Genomic DNA, 12,245 nt, shown 5'->3' on the forward strand with positions numbered 1-12,245 from the left:
TTTTTTTCACGCGCATCCGATGAAAACTCGCTTTATTTTGTTTATTAATTGATCACAAACAAAATATGTAGCAGCTATATTAGTCTCTTTGGTCTTTTTAATGCAATTTTTGTGCTACCGACTTTTTGACTGACAGTTTTTTTTTCGGCTAACCATTTGACTTCATGTACTCGAAACGGTATGAACAAGTAAAGTCCGGAAGCATTAAGTCGCCGAGCAGGTCTCTTAGTGTCTCCTAATGGGTCTTCTAATGTAAAAATCACCGAAGCTGCTGTAAAGACAAAATAATTGTGTGAGCTTTTTCAATCAACATACAGCAGAAAATCAAATGTATCTATCTTTGGAAATCTGCTGGATATATTATTGGCTAAGATCTTGTTCATTTTGGACTGTCTTCTGTGTGATGATTTCAGGCGATGGCTGTGCTGCGAATGCGATCATGTGCAAAGGGGCCATCCGAGCGGCCTCCGACAGTGGCACTGGATGTTTAACAACCTCTAAGCTGTGCGACGATGTCAACGACTGTGGCGACTGGCAAGACGAATTCAACTGTAAGTTTTGATAATAAAGTTCTGATAGTAACTGCATAGGTTAATAAGAGATGGGACCAACCATTACAACCTATATAGACCATCATAAAGGTGTAACATTATCAATTATGAAGTATTAGCATTCTTAAACTGTCAATCATAGTTTGATAAGAACTATTAAGATAATGAGCAGTCATAATACAAGTGTTTTTTACGATTCAAAGAATTTGAATTGTATTGAGGCGCTGTCTTTTTACGACTCGAAGAGTAGTATTGGAGAAGTCCTTTTTTAAATCAATTTTATTGGAGTGATTTTTGAAGCGGGAAATGAAACGCGAGAAAAAATTTGGAGTGATTTTGGTGCTGAACAAAACTGAAGAGCGGAGCGAACAGTCAGTCGTTTTTGTTCATACCGCTGTTTTTGAGTGAGCGAGAAATTGATTTGTGAAAAAAATTTTCACTAAGCGAGCGAAATTTTTTGTTCACGTGCGGCTTTTAAAAGCAGTTTTTTTTTGCTACTTTTGATGGTTATGAGGTTTGATTATGATATTGTTTAGTTTTAGGCTTGTTTTGATAGGAATTGAAGGTTTCAAGTAGTTAATTTGAGTTTAATGCTAATTCGGAGGTTTTTGATTAGTTTTGCTGATTTTTAGACGAAATTTAATGATTTTTTCGCTTGTGTTTTTGTTTTAATGCTTTAAGTGGGATTTGAATAGATGCTTGTTAACGAATTTTCAGATGCCAATTGGCGCAAGTTTTCGTGGTATAAAACATTTTTTTCTTAGGAAAATTTACAGAAAAATTGAGAAATTTTAAATAATTTTTCTTATTTTTTGCAGTTTTCTTTTTTTAATCTTAGACAAGTTTCTTAGCCTATTATGACTTGTCCATTGTTTTGCGATCTTTGCATTGCTCTAATTGGAAAGGAACTTTATTCGGCTTTATGTTTCCTTGTACTATTAAAAAAGTCATTAACTTTTTCTAGTTTTTTTTCAAGTTGTTTTTGGTTTTTGAATGCCGTTTCTATTCTTCTTCAAAATTTTTATGGCATTTGTGGAGGTTCAGGGTTCGCAATAGCTGTTGTAGCTGTTTAGTCATAAGTATGGGCAATTTTCTCCTTCGAGTCGTTTCCGGAATTTCTCCGGCTATGTTTTTTTTTAAAGATCTGTTCACACATTTTCATGATTTTTGAAGTCAAATTGGAGTGGTGATTTTGGTCACGCCGAAACAGAAAGTGGAGCGAAAAAGCGAGTGGTTTTGCGGCGTGATTTTTTTCGCTCTTATTTTGAAGTAGATTGAGAAAACGGTGTTTGAACAAATATTCGCTTTCTCGCTAGTGGTTTTTTTGTTCACACGCGGAAATTTCACTTTGGTTTTTTGCTGTTTTTTCGATTTTTTGGATTCGATTTTTTTCTAAATGGTTTTCCCAATCCATTCATAGTTCATTCCAGGTCTAGTTTTTTGTTTAGTAAATGAAAATTCTTTGAATTGAACGTCAGGACTTCTCCTGTTATGTTTTTTTAATTTCCTAGGCTATGCTTCATGTGTGGACGGATTCGACTGTGGTGGAAGTGGAGGTGGAACGTGTCTGATGGATTCCACTGTGATCTGTGATGGGTACAACAACTGTGGCAATGTTGACAAGTATGTTGATGAGATCGGCTGTGGAACTAATGACATGTGCCTTGCCTCCCAGTTCAAGTGCAGAACCACATCTAAGTGTGTAGAGACAAGCCAACTGTGTGATGGAGTCAATGACTGTGGCGACTATTCTGACGAAGGAAACTGTTAGTCATCTATCTACAATAATTATAAAGTAATGTTTTAAAGACACGTGGATGAAAAAATTATATGTTGACCATGTGTTTTTTAAACGTGTAATTATAAAGTAATGTTTTAAAGACACGTGGATGAAAAAATTATATGTTGACCATGTGTTTTTTAAACGTGTAATTATAAAGTAATGTTTTAAAGACACGTGGATGAAAAAATTATATGTTGACCATGTGTTTTTTAAACGTGTAATTATAAAGTAATGTTTTAAAGACACGTGGATGAAAAAATTATATGTTGACCATGTGTTTTTTAAACGTGTAATTATAAAGTAATGTTTTAAAGACACGTGGATGAAAAAATTATATGTTGACCATGTGTTTTTTAAACGTGTAATCATAAACTATGTGTTTTATAAAAACAAATGGATGAAAAAATGTTGTACATGTTTTACAAAAAGTGACAAGAATGATAGACAATTCTTCAAACGATTTTGCAAGAAATATAGCACTCCCGTTGTGAAGACAAAAATCTTAAACCCTCCCTACAACTAGATGAATAAACAGATAAATTCAACTGCATTTTTGAGTTATACAAAGCCACCAACTCATTTCCTTAGAATCAAAACTGTCTCAAACCGGGGTGAGGTAGTCGAAATATGATTAGAAAAATATTGTCTGGGGGTGTATCCTTCCAGACGTTAAATAAATGGTCTGGACCATGTTTTTGTTGCGCTATTTCGAATCATAAGCGCGCTATGTCGAATCATGAGATCACATAACCGAATCATAGACTCAATACGTCAAATAAAATTGCGCTAACTTGAATCATGAGAACACTGTTTTGAAAAATGAAACCATAATGTTCGGAGGACGAAAAGAATGAAATATAATAGGACAGAAGAGTTTCAGCATGTATTAAAATCTTGTCCGGTCATGGTAGCGTAGTTGCACCGTCTGGATTGTCAAATCATAGTCGTCAATTTGTCCAATGTATGTTCCGTCAGATCATCGTTGTCTTAAATTGCCTTATTTCTAATATATTGAGTACTAATTCGCACATAAGCGCACAATCTCGAATCATGACAACTTCTTGTCTGAGCATCTGATTATAGCCATTTTTCGTCTAGAACGCACTGTCTGATCATAGTTCCACAGTTTTGAATCGTCGCTTTTTCAATTCTCAGTAGCAAAACTTCGCATAGTCCCACAGGGTCGAAACTTTAGCGCGTTCTGTCGATTTTTTGTTGTAGTAGTTCGAGCTAATGGGAGATAATTCGAGTCTTGGCTATTTTTTTTGTCTTGATCGCCTAAACATAACCAACTTTTGTCAGGACTTATGTAAGACCATTTTAAGATGCCATTCCTCCAGCCCTGAAAAGACTTATGTTCTTCCCAAATGGGAAAAGAATTTTGGTCAGACCATTGCAAGAATTTCCTGGCCAATGAGTAGGAAGCTCGACTGTGTAACTTCAATCAAACCCCGCGCACTAAAATTTTAACTTTCACAATGTTCATATTTTTGAAACCGACCACTACAATGTTAGTTATCGCCGTCCTTGTACCATTGTCCCAACTACAACTAGAGTAAGCAGTGAATCAGTGAATCCTTTTTAGAGCACGTTTTTTGAAATAAAAATTCAGTTTTTTAACTTTGCACCTTAGCCACTGTGGTTTTTGATGTTCGAAGTGAAACATGAAAACGAAACGAGAAAAATTATTTTGGTCAATTTGGATGTACGATGAATCCGCAAAAATGAGACAGAATTGTTAATTCAAGACATGATTTTCTCAGGACATGTTTGATGCTCAGTTCTATTTTTTTCTGTTGCTGTTAACTAATAAATCATTGAAAATTTTCAAAAACATACACTATTTTGCTTTAAAGCCTACTTCAAATCGACTTTAATATTTCAATAAACAAAATAATCTATGAGCAGCTGTGATCTTGTGTTCATTATTAATTCCTCTTGAACGCAGTTCATAGCAATTATTGTAAACCTGTGTGTCTTTTTTATGCAAATTTTTCGCTTGACAATTTTGCGCTTTTCTTCTAGAACATTCTTTGACTTCTCAAGTGACTTTTCACGCTTTCGTTCATCATCTTTGAGTGATCTCTAGTGCTCCGAAGTAAAGCTTTGTGCTAATATAAAGTCGGTTGCAGCATAGGCAAAGCAAGTGACTTGTAGCGCAGAGGTTAGTGCGAGTGACCATGGATCGGGAGGTTAGTGGTGCGAAACCCGGTGGGATCGAGGTTTTTTGCACCTATAAAGAAAAATTGATCTATACTAAATACCATGAATTAAATTGCCTCGCCTGTCGTTCAAGAGCAATTCTTCCGACATTTGTCGGTTTATGTTTGGGTACTGTGGTTTTGGTATGGTATCGGTTGTTAATGGCCGACTTCAACTCAACTCAGCCCGACATCAATCATAAACACCTCCATATATTAGTTGATTTTTGCTACTTGAAAAGCGAAAAATCATAAGTAAATGAGTTTTCAGTGAGTAAGAAATAATGTTTGTTGTTTTGAAAGTGTAAATTAAACCAAATTCTGTAGTCAACAAGTTACCTTGAGAACCAAAATGAAAATGAAATCGACACTGACAGAATGAAACGAATGAAGAGAAAAACTAGCTCAGTGTTCATCTGTCAATAATGTTACTTCAGTTGTTTACGTGATGATTTGCGTTTTTTTCTGATGACAGGTAACTCTACGTGCACAACCACCCCCCACCTCTACTTCTACTGTCCTACTACAGCCACTTGTATTTTACTAAGCCAAACATGTGACACTATCAACGACTGTGGGATGTACGAAGATGAAAAGGGTTGCACCCCTTGCACTAGTAGCCAGATATTCTGCGGGGGGACAAAATGTATCCCAGATTCTCTCGCTTGCGACAAGGCGAACGATTGTGGCTCCCAGTATCCATACATTGACGAACAAGGGTGTAAGTCTTATGTCTTCAGAATTAACACCTGTATTTTCAGACCTTTTCCGCCCATCAAACCTCAGCCCAATAGAGTCTGTCTCTATAGTCTTATTTTGAATCAAAGTCTGTTTTAGGTCTGATCATTCGCGACGTAAAAGCTGATCATAGCTTATTGTTGTGTGGGCAAAGTATTATGATAATTAAGTTAAAGTTTTCACAACTTATAACAAATTAGAAATAAATACACAATTCTGCGCGCCCTTTTGGTCGACGCGTAATTAGAAATCCTAGTAATATTCTCTGTATCATTATATTTAGGTGGACCGAATTTGGCTTCCCCCTGCGTGGGCGACAACTTCCTGTGCCCAGATGACACAACTTGCATCCCTAACAGTAAAACATGTGATCTCAACAACGACTGCTTTGACCTCGGAGACGAATTGGGATGTCAGTATTTTTACATACTAGGTTTTATTTAAACTCTTCTATTATAATAAGTTGTTATAGAGTCTAAACAGGTGCAACTACTGTAAAAATGGCCAGTACTCGATTCGAACCAGCATCTCTCACAAGTCTAGTGCGCTAAGCATTACACCAACTGGTCTTAATCTCTCGAACTTGGGCATCTCTTATCACCCGTAATCACGTTCTTTCTGGTTCCTCATGGCTTCATCTCTCTAGCCACGCACACACTGAACAAGTACAACTTCTTGTCAAGCTATGTCAAGCTTATCTTATGCACAATTTACATTAGGTTGTTCTCTCTCAATCTTCTAATACACAGCTATTTTTTGTAGAAAAAAAACCAAAGCTTGCGTTCATTTTGGATTGCACTCGAACAAAATCTAAAGCAATTATTGTAAAAGTTTGATATTTTGAATCTGTTTAATTGCTCTTGAACGAAGTTCAGAGCAATTATTTTAAACGTGTGTGTCTTTTTTACGCAAAATTATCGATTGACGGTTTTGACTTTTCGAGTGACTTTTACGCCCTTGACATTTTGCGTTTCGCGTGATCTAAAATTCTCTTTCAATCTAAATTTCAAGCAGATGAAAAATGCGCCAAAACTGGTGCTATTTTTCACTTTAAATCTTAATAGTGGTTTATGTTAACCTCTAATGTGTTTATTTGAAGCCCACTATTGAATTTCTGAGTCCCATTTAGACTCCCCCCCCCCCCTGACTGAAGCAGGCTGCAATTAATTAGAGCTCCCACTAGTCGTTCGAGATCAATTCATCCGACGTTTAGTCTGTTATGTTTTATTATTAGTCGCGAAGTGATAGTGGCTATTATTGGGGACCTCGTGGTTTTTACTATTCAAAAAATTTGAATTATATTGGGGCGCTGTGTTTTTTTCAAATGTGTTCACACATTTTTCAATGACTTTGATCTTTCAAAACGGGATAAACAGGTAAAACCCAGCAGGCATTAAGTTTCATTAGAGGCCCAAAGTTGACATTGGTAGTCCTTCCAGTGCTTAGAGTGGTGCAGTTGCTGGGATGGCCTCAATTTAAGGTTAAAAGGTCATTTTTAAAAGTTTTTGGGCTCAAAATGGTGCAATTTTTCATGCTTTTTGTGATTTTTTTTAGTTTTTTTGTTTGATCGATTTAGGTGAAAATTTTTCAAAAGTTTTAACAATGGATTGGTTTCAACATTTTAATTTCTCGATTTTAAGCTTTTTTTAAATTAAAAACTGCAATTTTTTAAAGGTTTTCTAAGTTTATGTCAGTTTTTGATATTTGTCCTCTCTCAAGTGGCAAGAAACCTATTCTACGGTCTGAATAACGTCACTGCATGGTTGTTAGTTTCAAGGGATTTGTTTTCAACAAATTAATTTTTCAAATTTTAAAAATTTTTTGATAAAATTTGCATTTTTCTTTAGTTTTTTCAAAACATTTGTCTTTTATTCAGTTTTTCTTGCCTAAGTAGCCAGATAACCTCATTGAAGTTTTGATAGTCTGTCATTAAATAGTTGCTAGGGGGCATTTAAATGGTTTTCAACTTTTTAAAAAAACGATATTCTAGTTTTTGAAATTTGGATTTTTTAATAAAAATAGTTGCTAGGGGCATTTAAATGGTTTTCAACTTTTTAAAAAAACCAATTTTTGGACCAATTAATTTTTTAAGGCTTGAAATTGGGTTACTAGATAGCCTCTAGAGATCTAGCAATGATTCGATCTTTGGCCTATCGATCTTTGGACCAATTAATTTTTTAAGGCTTGAAATTGGGTTACTAGATAGCCTCTAGAGATATAGCAATGATTCTTAAGATATTTTTCAGCAACACTTCATTAAAATTTGCAATTGATTTCATTTTTTAAAAATTTTGGGTCATTTTCGAGTTAATCAATCTTCAAGGGCAAATGAATTTTTTCAGGAATTGCGGATATAATACTCCAGCACTTTTAGATACAAAAATTGGGTTTGAACATATTTTTGAAATAGGTATATTTAAAGGGATCAAATTTTGCCTTAGCGCTAAAAGCTTCAAAGTTTTAGCAATTGGAATTGACTTTTTCAATGACTTCAGTAACTTCTACTGCTTTGCAGTTAAAATTTGTGTACGTGACGTCATTTCTGCTTTTAGGTCAATTGCGTGGCGTACCTCACTCAAAAAAATGACTTTTGAACTCGTTTATAAAACTTAAATTTTTATGAACATTTACTAGTTAATAGTGTGCATCTAAGTAGTGCCAAATTTATATGCCCTAATTCGTGATTATTAGAGTTTTTGATTTCGAATGTCAATTTTGAAAACGCTTTTCTGGGGTTTTTTCTTTTTAGACCGTTTCTGTCATAAAATTGACAGTCCGAATCTGTCTATCTTATAGGTCTATCGCGGCTATTTTCCGGCAATCTGCCGGCTATGTTTTTACAAGTTATTTACTTTGAAAATAGTTTTCTCTTCATTTCAGAATTGCCGCTCTTTTTTATTTAGTCAACTCATTCACCAATCGGCGCCGTCATCTGATCAAGCGGATATTATTTAGGTTCTTTTTTGTTTACATAGCATTTTGAAGTTGTTCATATTTTTCAAGTGAATATTTACTAAGCACGTATTTGACGTTTAATTTCAACTTTCCTCAATCAGTATTTTCACTAACTACAGTTTAACAAATTTGCTAATTTTAGTGAATACAGTCACGGTCAAAACATAAAATCTTAGAAATTGCGAAAAAGTTCATCAAGACATAGTGCTCTCGGTCTTTAAAATTAAATTAAAATTTTGTTCGAACAAATGTTTTTCGGTCATTAGTTTTCATTCTGTAACTTAAGAACACTTTTTACTTTTTTTGTGAGCGTTACTTCCATTTCCTTATTTATAAAGTTTTCTTCATGTGCACCAATGGTGTTTCTGGTGATGTGTGATTTTACTCAGTCACAAATTGACTTTAGCCCGCTTTATTTGCATTTTTTATGCTAACTATGGAAAGTTTTCATTTAATGAAATATATTTGAGGGAGTGTTTTAGAAATAATTCTTTTCAATCACAACAAGTTAGAAAAATCCTCTTAACTAAAAGCTTTTTTCTCGATATCAATACTTCTTGTTATCCTCGTTGATTTTTCGAGTGTTTTTGATGCAGTGGATGCTGTTTTACTATTTTATGTCAATCTATGACTATAGTGCCCTTTTACTAAACTCTCACCCTGTTGGCTTTTGGTCCACTCTTATCGAAGCAGACATCGGGGTCGAAACAGTTGCTGTGTTTTTTAAATGCAAACTGCGATTCCCTACATTTTGTAATTGCCTGATGATTCGTTATTTTTCCGTGTTTTCAAAGTTATTTTGCTGATCAGTTTGGTTGAGTCAAAAAGATTTTGCTTTGGGTACTCATAATATTTGCTCAAAAAAACAGTCCGGTGAGTGGGGAAAACGAAAGAGAGAAAATCATATCACATTTCGCTCTGAAATGATCTTGTATACGAGAGATTTAAAAAAATATATTATTTTTCATTGTATCTGCAGGGTTTCAAATACCGATTAACGATAGAACAATATAATGTATTGTTCTCAAAATGCAACCATTTACGTAGTCTTACGAACAACATCGACACAGGCAATATACTGTATAAGAGCATCAAAAGTCAGTTTTGCCTCTTTGATTGACCGGTTATAATGAAATATTCTATTCAAGTAAAATGTGTACAAACTAAAGAAACCCAAACGTTCAGCTTCAATTTGTTTGTAGGTGATGCCACATGTTTTGCGGAGGCGTTGGGTTCTACCAAGTTCGAGTGCAACAACACTGCTGTCTGTTTGGGAAGCACAGGTGCAAATGACAAGTTATGTGATGGTAACAACGATTGTGGGGGATCTTCATTCTTCGACGAGCTCGGATGTACGTTTCTTACACTCTTCATATAACTCTTTTAATTGAGATATAATATAATTAATGAATTATATTATAAGTGATCACCCAGGTCGAGATTTAGTCAAAAAATAATGTAAGATTAGCGGTGAAAAAAAAACTTTTAAGCGGTGAAAAATTTTTTTTCACCGCATTCTGCTGGTAGCGGTGAAAAATTTTCTTCCACCGCTTAGGCGGTGAAAATTTTTTTCGCCGCTTAAAAATTTTTTTTCACTGCATTTATCGCATTGAACGCAAACCTTACACTTTTACTCAAATTCACCGCAAATCTTACATCTTTTAGCGGTTTTTAGCAGTGACAACTCGACCCGGGCATGATTTTTAGTCAACAGTTACGGGCAATCAAGCCTGTTTTGCTGTTTTAAATTTATATGGAAGGTCCCAAAATGAAATGATGCAATGGCGTATTTTAAGCTGTGAATATGGAATATCAATCATTGATTTGCATTAGGTGGTTGTCCGAACATAAATGAGTTCGAATGTCAAGATGTCTCTACAACGTGCATTGGAACTGCCAAACTGTGTAATGACCAGAACGACTGTGGTTCATACGAAGACGAGTTCAACTGTGAGTTAATTATCAAATGCCGTCATCTAGCTATAATTTAAAGTCTCCCAGTTAATACTTTTAAAGTGTTAACTTTTATAGCAAACATTGGAATTCGACTCCTTAACATCAGAGTATCTACAAAATAAGTGCTAGTTTATAATTTTGTGAAATTGTGTCTTTTTTGTGTCTTTTTGGCTAGTAATGTCTAACTGGTCTACTGACCCGATGAGGCAGTTTCAGTTTTTTCTCTATTCTGGTTATTCATTGGATTTTATTTCAGGACTTGTCCTTCCGTTTCTCATTTCATAAGATGTGTTCTCATATTTTTTCAAGGATATTGCTTTCAAAACGTGATGAGCGTGTAGAGCGCAAATGGTCATGAAATTGTATTCAAGTTTATCAGCTGGGGCCATCAATTTGTCGAGTGCTAATTGTGTTGAAATTGCTTTCATTGCAAAATTCAATTTGAAAAGATCAATTTTTGAAGCCAAAGTTGTGCGAAGATTTTCATAGTTTTTCCAGTTTTATTTGAGTTTTTTTATTAATGCGTCTTGAATCGGTCAAGATTCTCGTGAATACAGAGGTCTATGCAAGCTAAATGTTGTTGTTGGTTTTTTGAAGTAGTTGCATTGCTAACTACAACTTAAACGCAAAAAAAAAATTAAGGTATTGTTCTTATTCATTTGCCAATTTTTGACAATAAGGGGCCACTGAAACTTCTGCAAAGCTTGCAAATGGAATAATGAGTAGACGTTAGCAGCACATAAAAGGTTCATCACACAAGCTTGAACAACTGTAGCAGCTTTTTGTTACTTTTTGTATTAGTCTTCCGATTTCTCAGACATTTTTTTTTCGTTTTGCATTTTTTTGTATCTTATCTTTCCAACCAAATTTCTCCCACCTGCAAACGAAATGTCCTGGAAGTTTTTTTAACAGAACATAAGTGGATATCAAGACATCAGTCTGATCTTTTTCATTTTTTTTTTTAATATTTCTGGCATTTTGTTTTTACAGGCCAAATTGTTAAAACCTTTTTTAGCTTGCTGTTGGTTTCTAACATAGTCTACAGCATTGCAATTGTGATTCTGGGGACCTGAAAAACAAGATGTTTAAAGAAAATTTAGGTATTTTTGTTAGTTTCAATTTTAATCATTTTATTTTGATTTTGACAGCCTGCACTAGTGTATTTTATGTCAAGTAAAATATTTTCTTATAAGCCAAATTTTTTTTCTGTTTTTCTCTTTTGCACTTTATGTCAAAATTTTTGGTATTCAACTCGCCGATAACTAAAATATTTAAATTTTAGTTCCTTTTTTCAGCTGAATTTTTCTGTTTCGCTTATAATATTCAATATGTCTGCTGGTAAGAACGCAAATGTCTCAGTTTCTCATTCAAATATTTGGATTGTAAATGAGGATTGTGGGTGTTATGTTTTTTCTTCCTGGTCAAAGAGAAGTTTGTTTCTTTAATTTATTTTACAGTTTGTTCAACATTTTGCGTGATATCTTTGTGACGTCTCTAGTCTATTTGTTCTGACCCTTCTTGAGGGGGGAGGAATTATATACTCAAATGGGTTTTTTTGTTCAGACAATTTTCGCCGATCGATATATTCATCGTAGAGAGTTGAGACTGGTATTATTAGGAAGCTCGTCCAGCGTAGAATATGGAATTAAAAAGATTTTTACAATTTTTGTTTTTTCGAGGTTTAAATTTCTAAGAAAAGTAGGGTGAATTTCGTTGTATTTATTCACAATTTGCCTTAAATTTCTTCAATTTTGCTAAAAAAATTGATAAAATTTTGAACAAAAGTGTTGTTGGTTTTATCTTTAAAGACAAAAATTGTTGTCGACTAGATTTATTTAAATTTTTTGTCAAAAATTTCTGGCTAATTGTTTCAAAAATCAGCCTTTTCCATCAAAAACAGCACGAAATAAGCTTCTCTAGTCCACTTTGATTAAATTTGCCGAAAGTACACTCCAAAACACCACTAATACAATCTTTATAGACTCAAAAGAGAGCTATTCCTACTTCAACTTCAGTTGAGATTGCTCTATAATTAAAACTTTTTGCTAACTTTACTCGCTG

General features: G+C 34.3%; 1 protein-coding gene across 5 annotated transcripts in view; it reads left to right on the top strand.

Moving 5' to 3' along the window:
- The window catches only part of LOC142345599 (uncharacterized), a 306,540-nt gene that overhangs the window by 285,634 nt on the left and 8,661 nt on the right, over nt 1-12,245 (top strand). For all 5 annotated transcript variants that reach the window (XM_075397728.1, XM_075397730.1, XM_075397731.1 and 2 more), the window contains 6 exons: nt 414-551; nt 2,063-2,317; nt 5,011-5,256; nt 5,557-5,685; nt 9,431-9,580; nt 10,062-10,178. In XM_075397728.1, the coding sequence (XP_075253843.1) occupies nt 414-551; nt 2,063-2,317; nt 5,011-5,256; nt 5,557-5,685; nt 9,431-9,580; nt 10,062-10,178 (1,035 nt within the window). The remainder of the gene's footprint in view (nt 1-413; nt 552-2,062; nt 2,318-5,010; nt 5,257-5,556; nt 5,686-9,430; nt 9,581-10,061; nt 10,179-12,245) is intronic.

Source organism: Convolutriloba macropyga, chromosome 9 (genome assembly GCF_964194025.1).
Source record: "Convolutriloba macropyga chromosome 9, txConMacr16.3, whole genome shotgun sequence".
Classification (NCBI taxonomy): Eukaryota; Metazoa; Xenacoelomorpha; order Acoela; family Convolutidae; genus Convolutriloba; species Convolutriloba macropyga.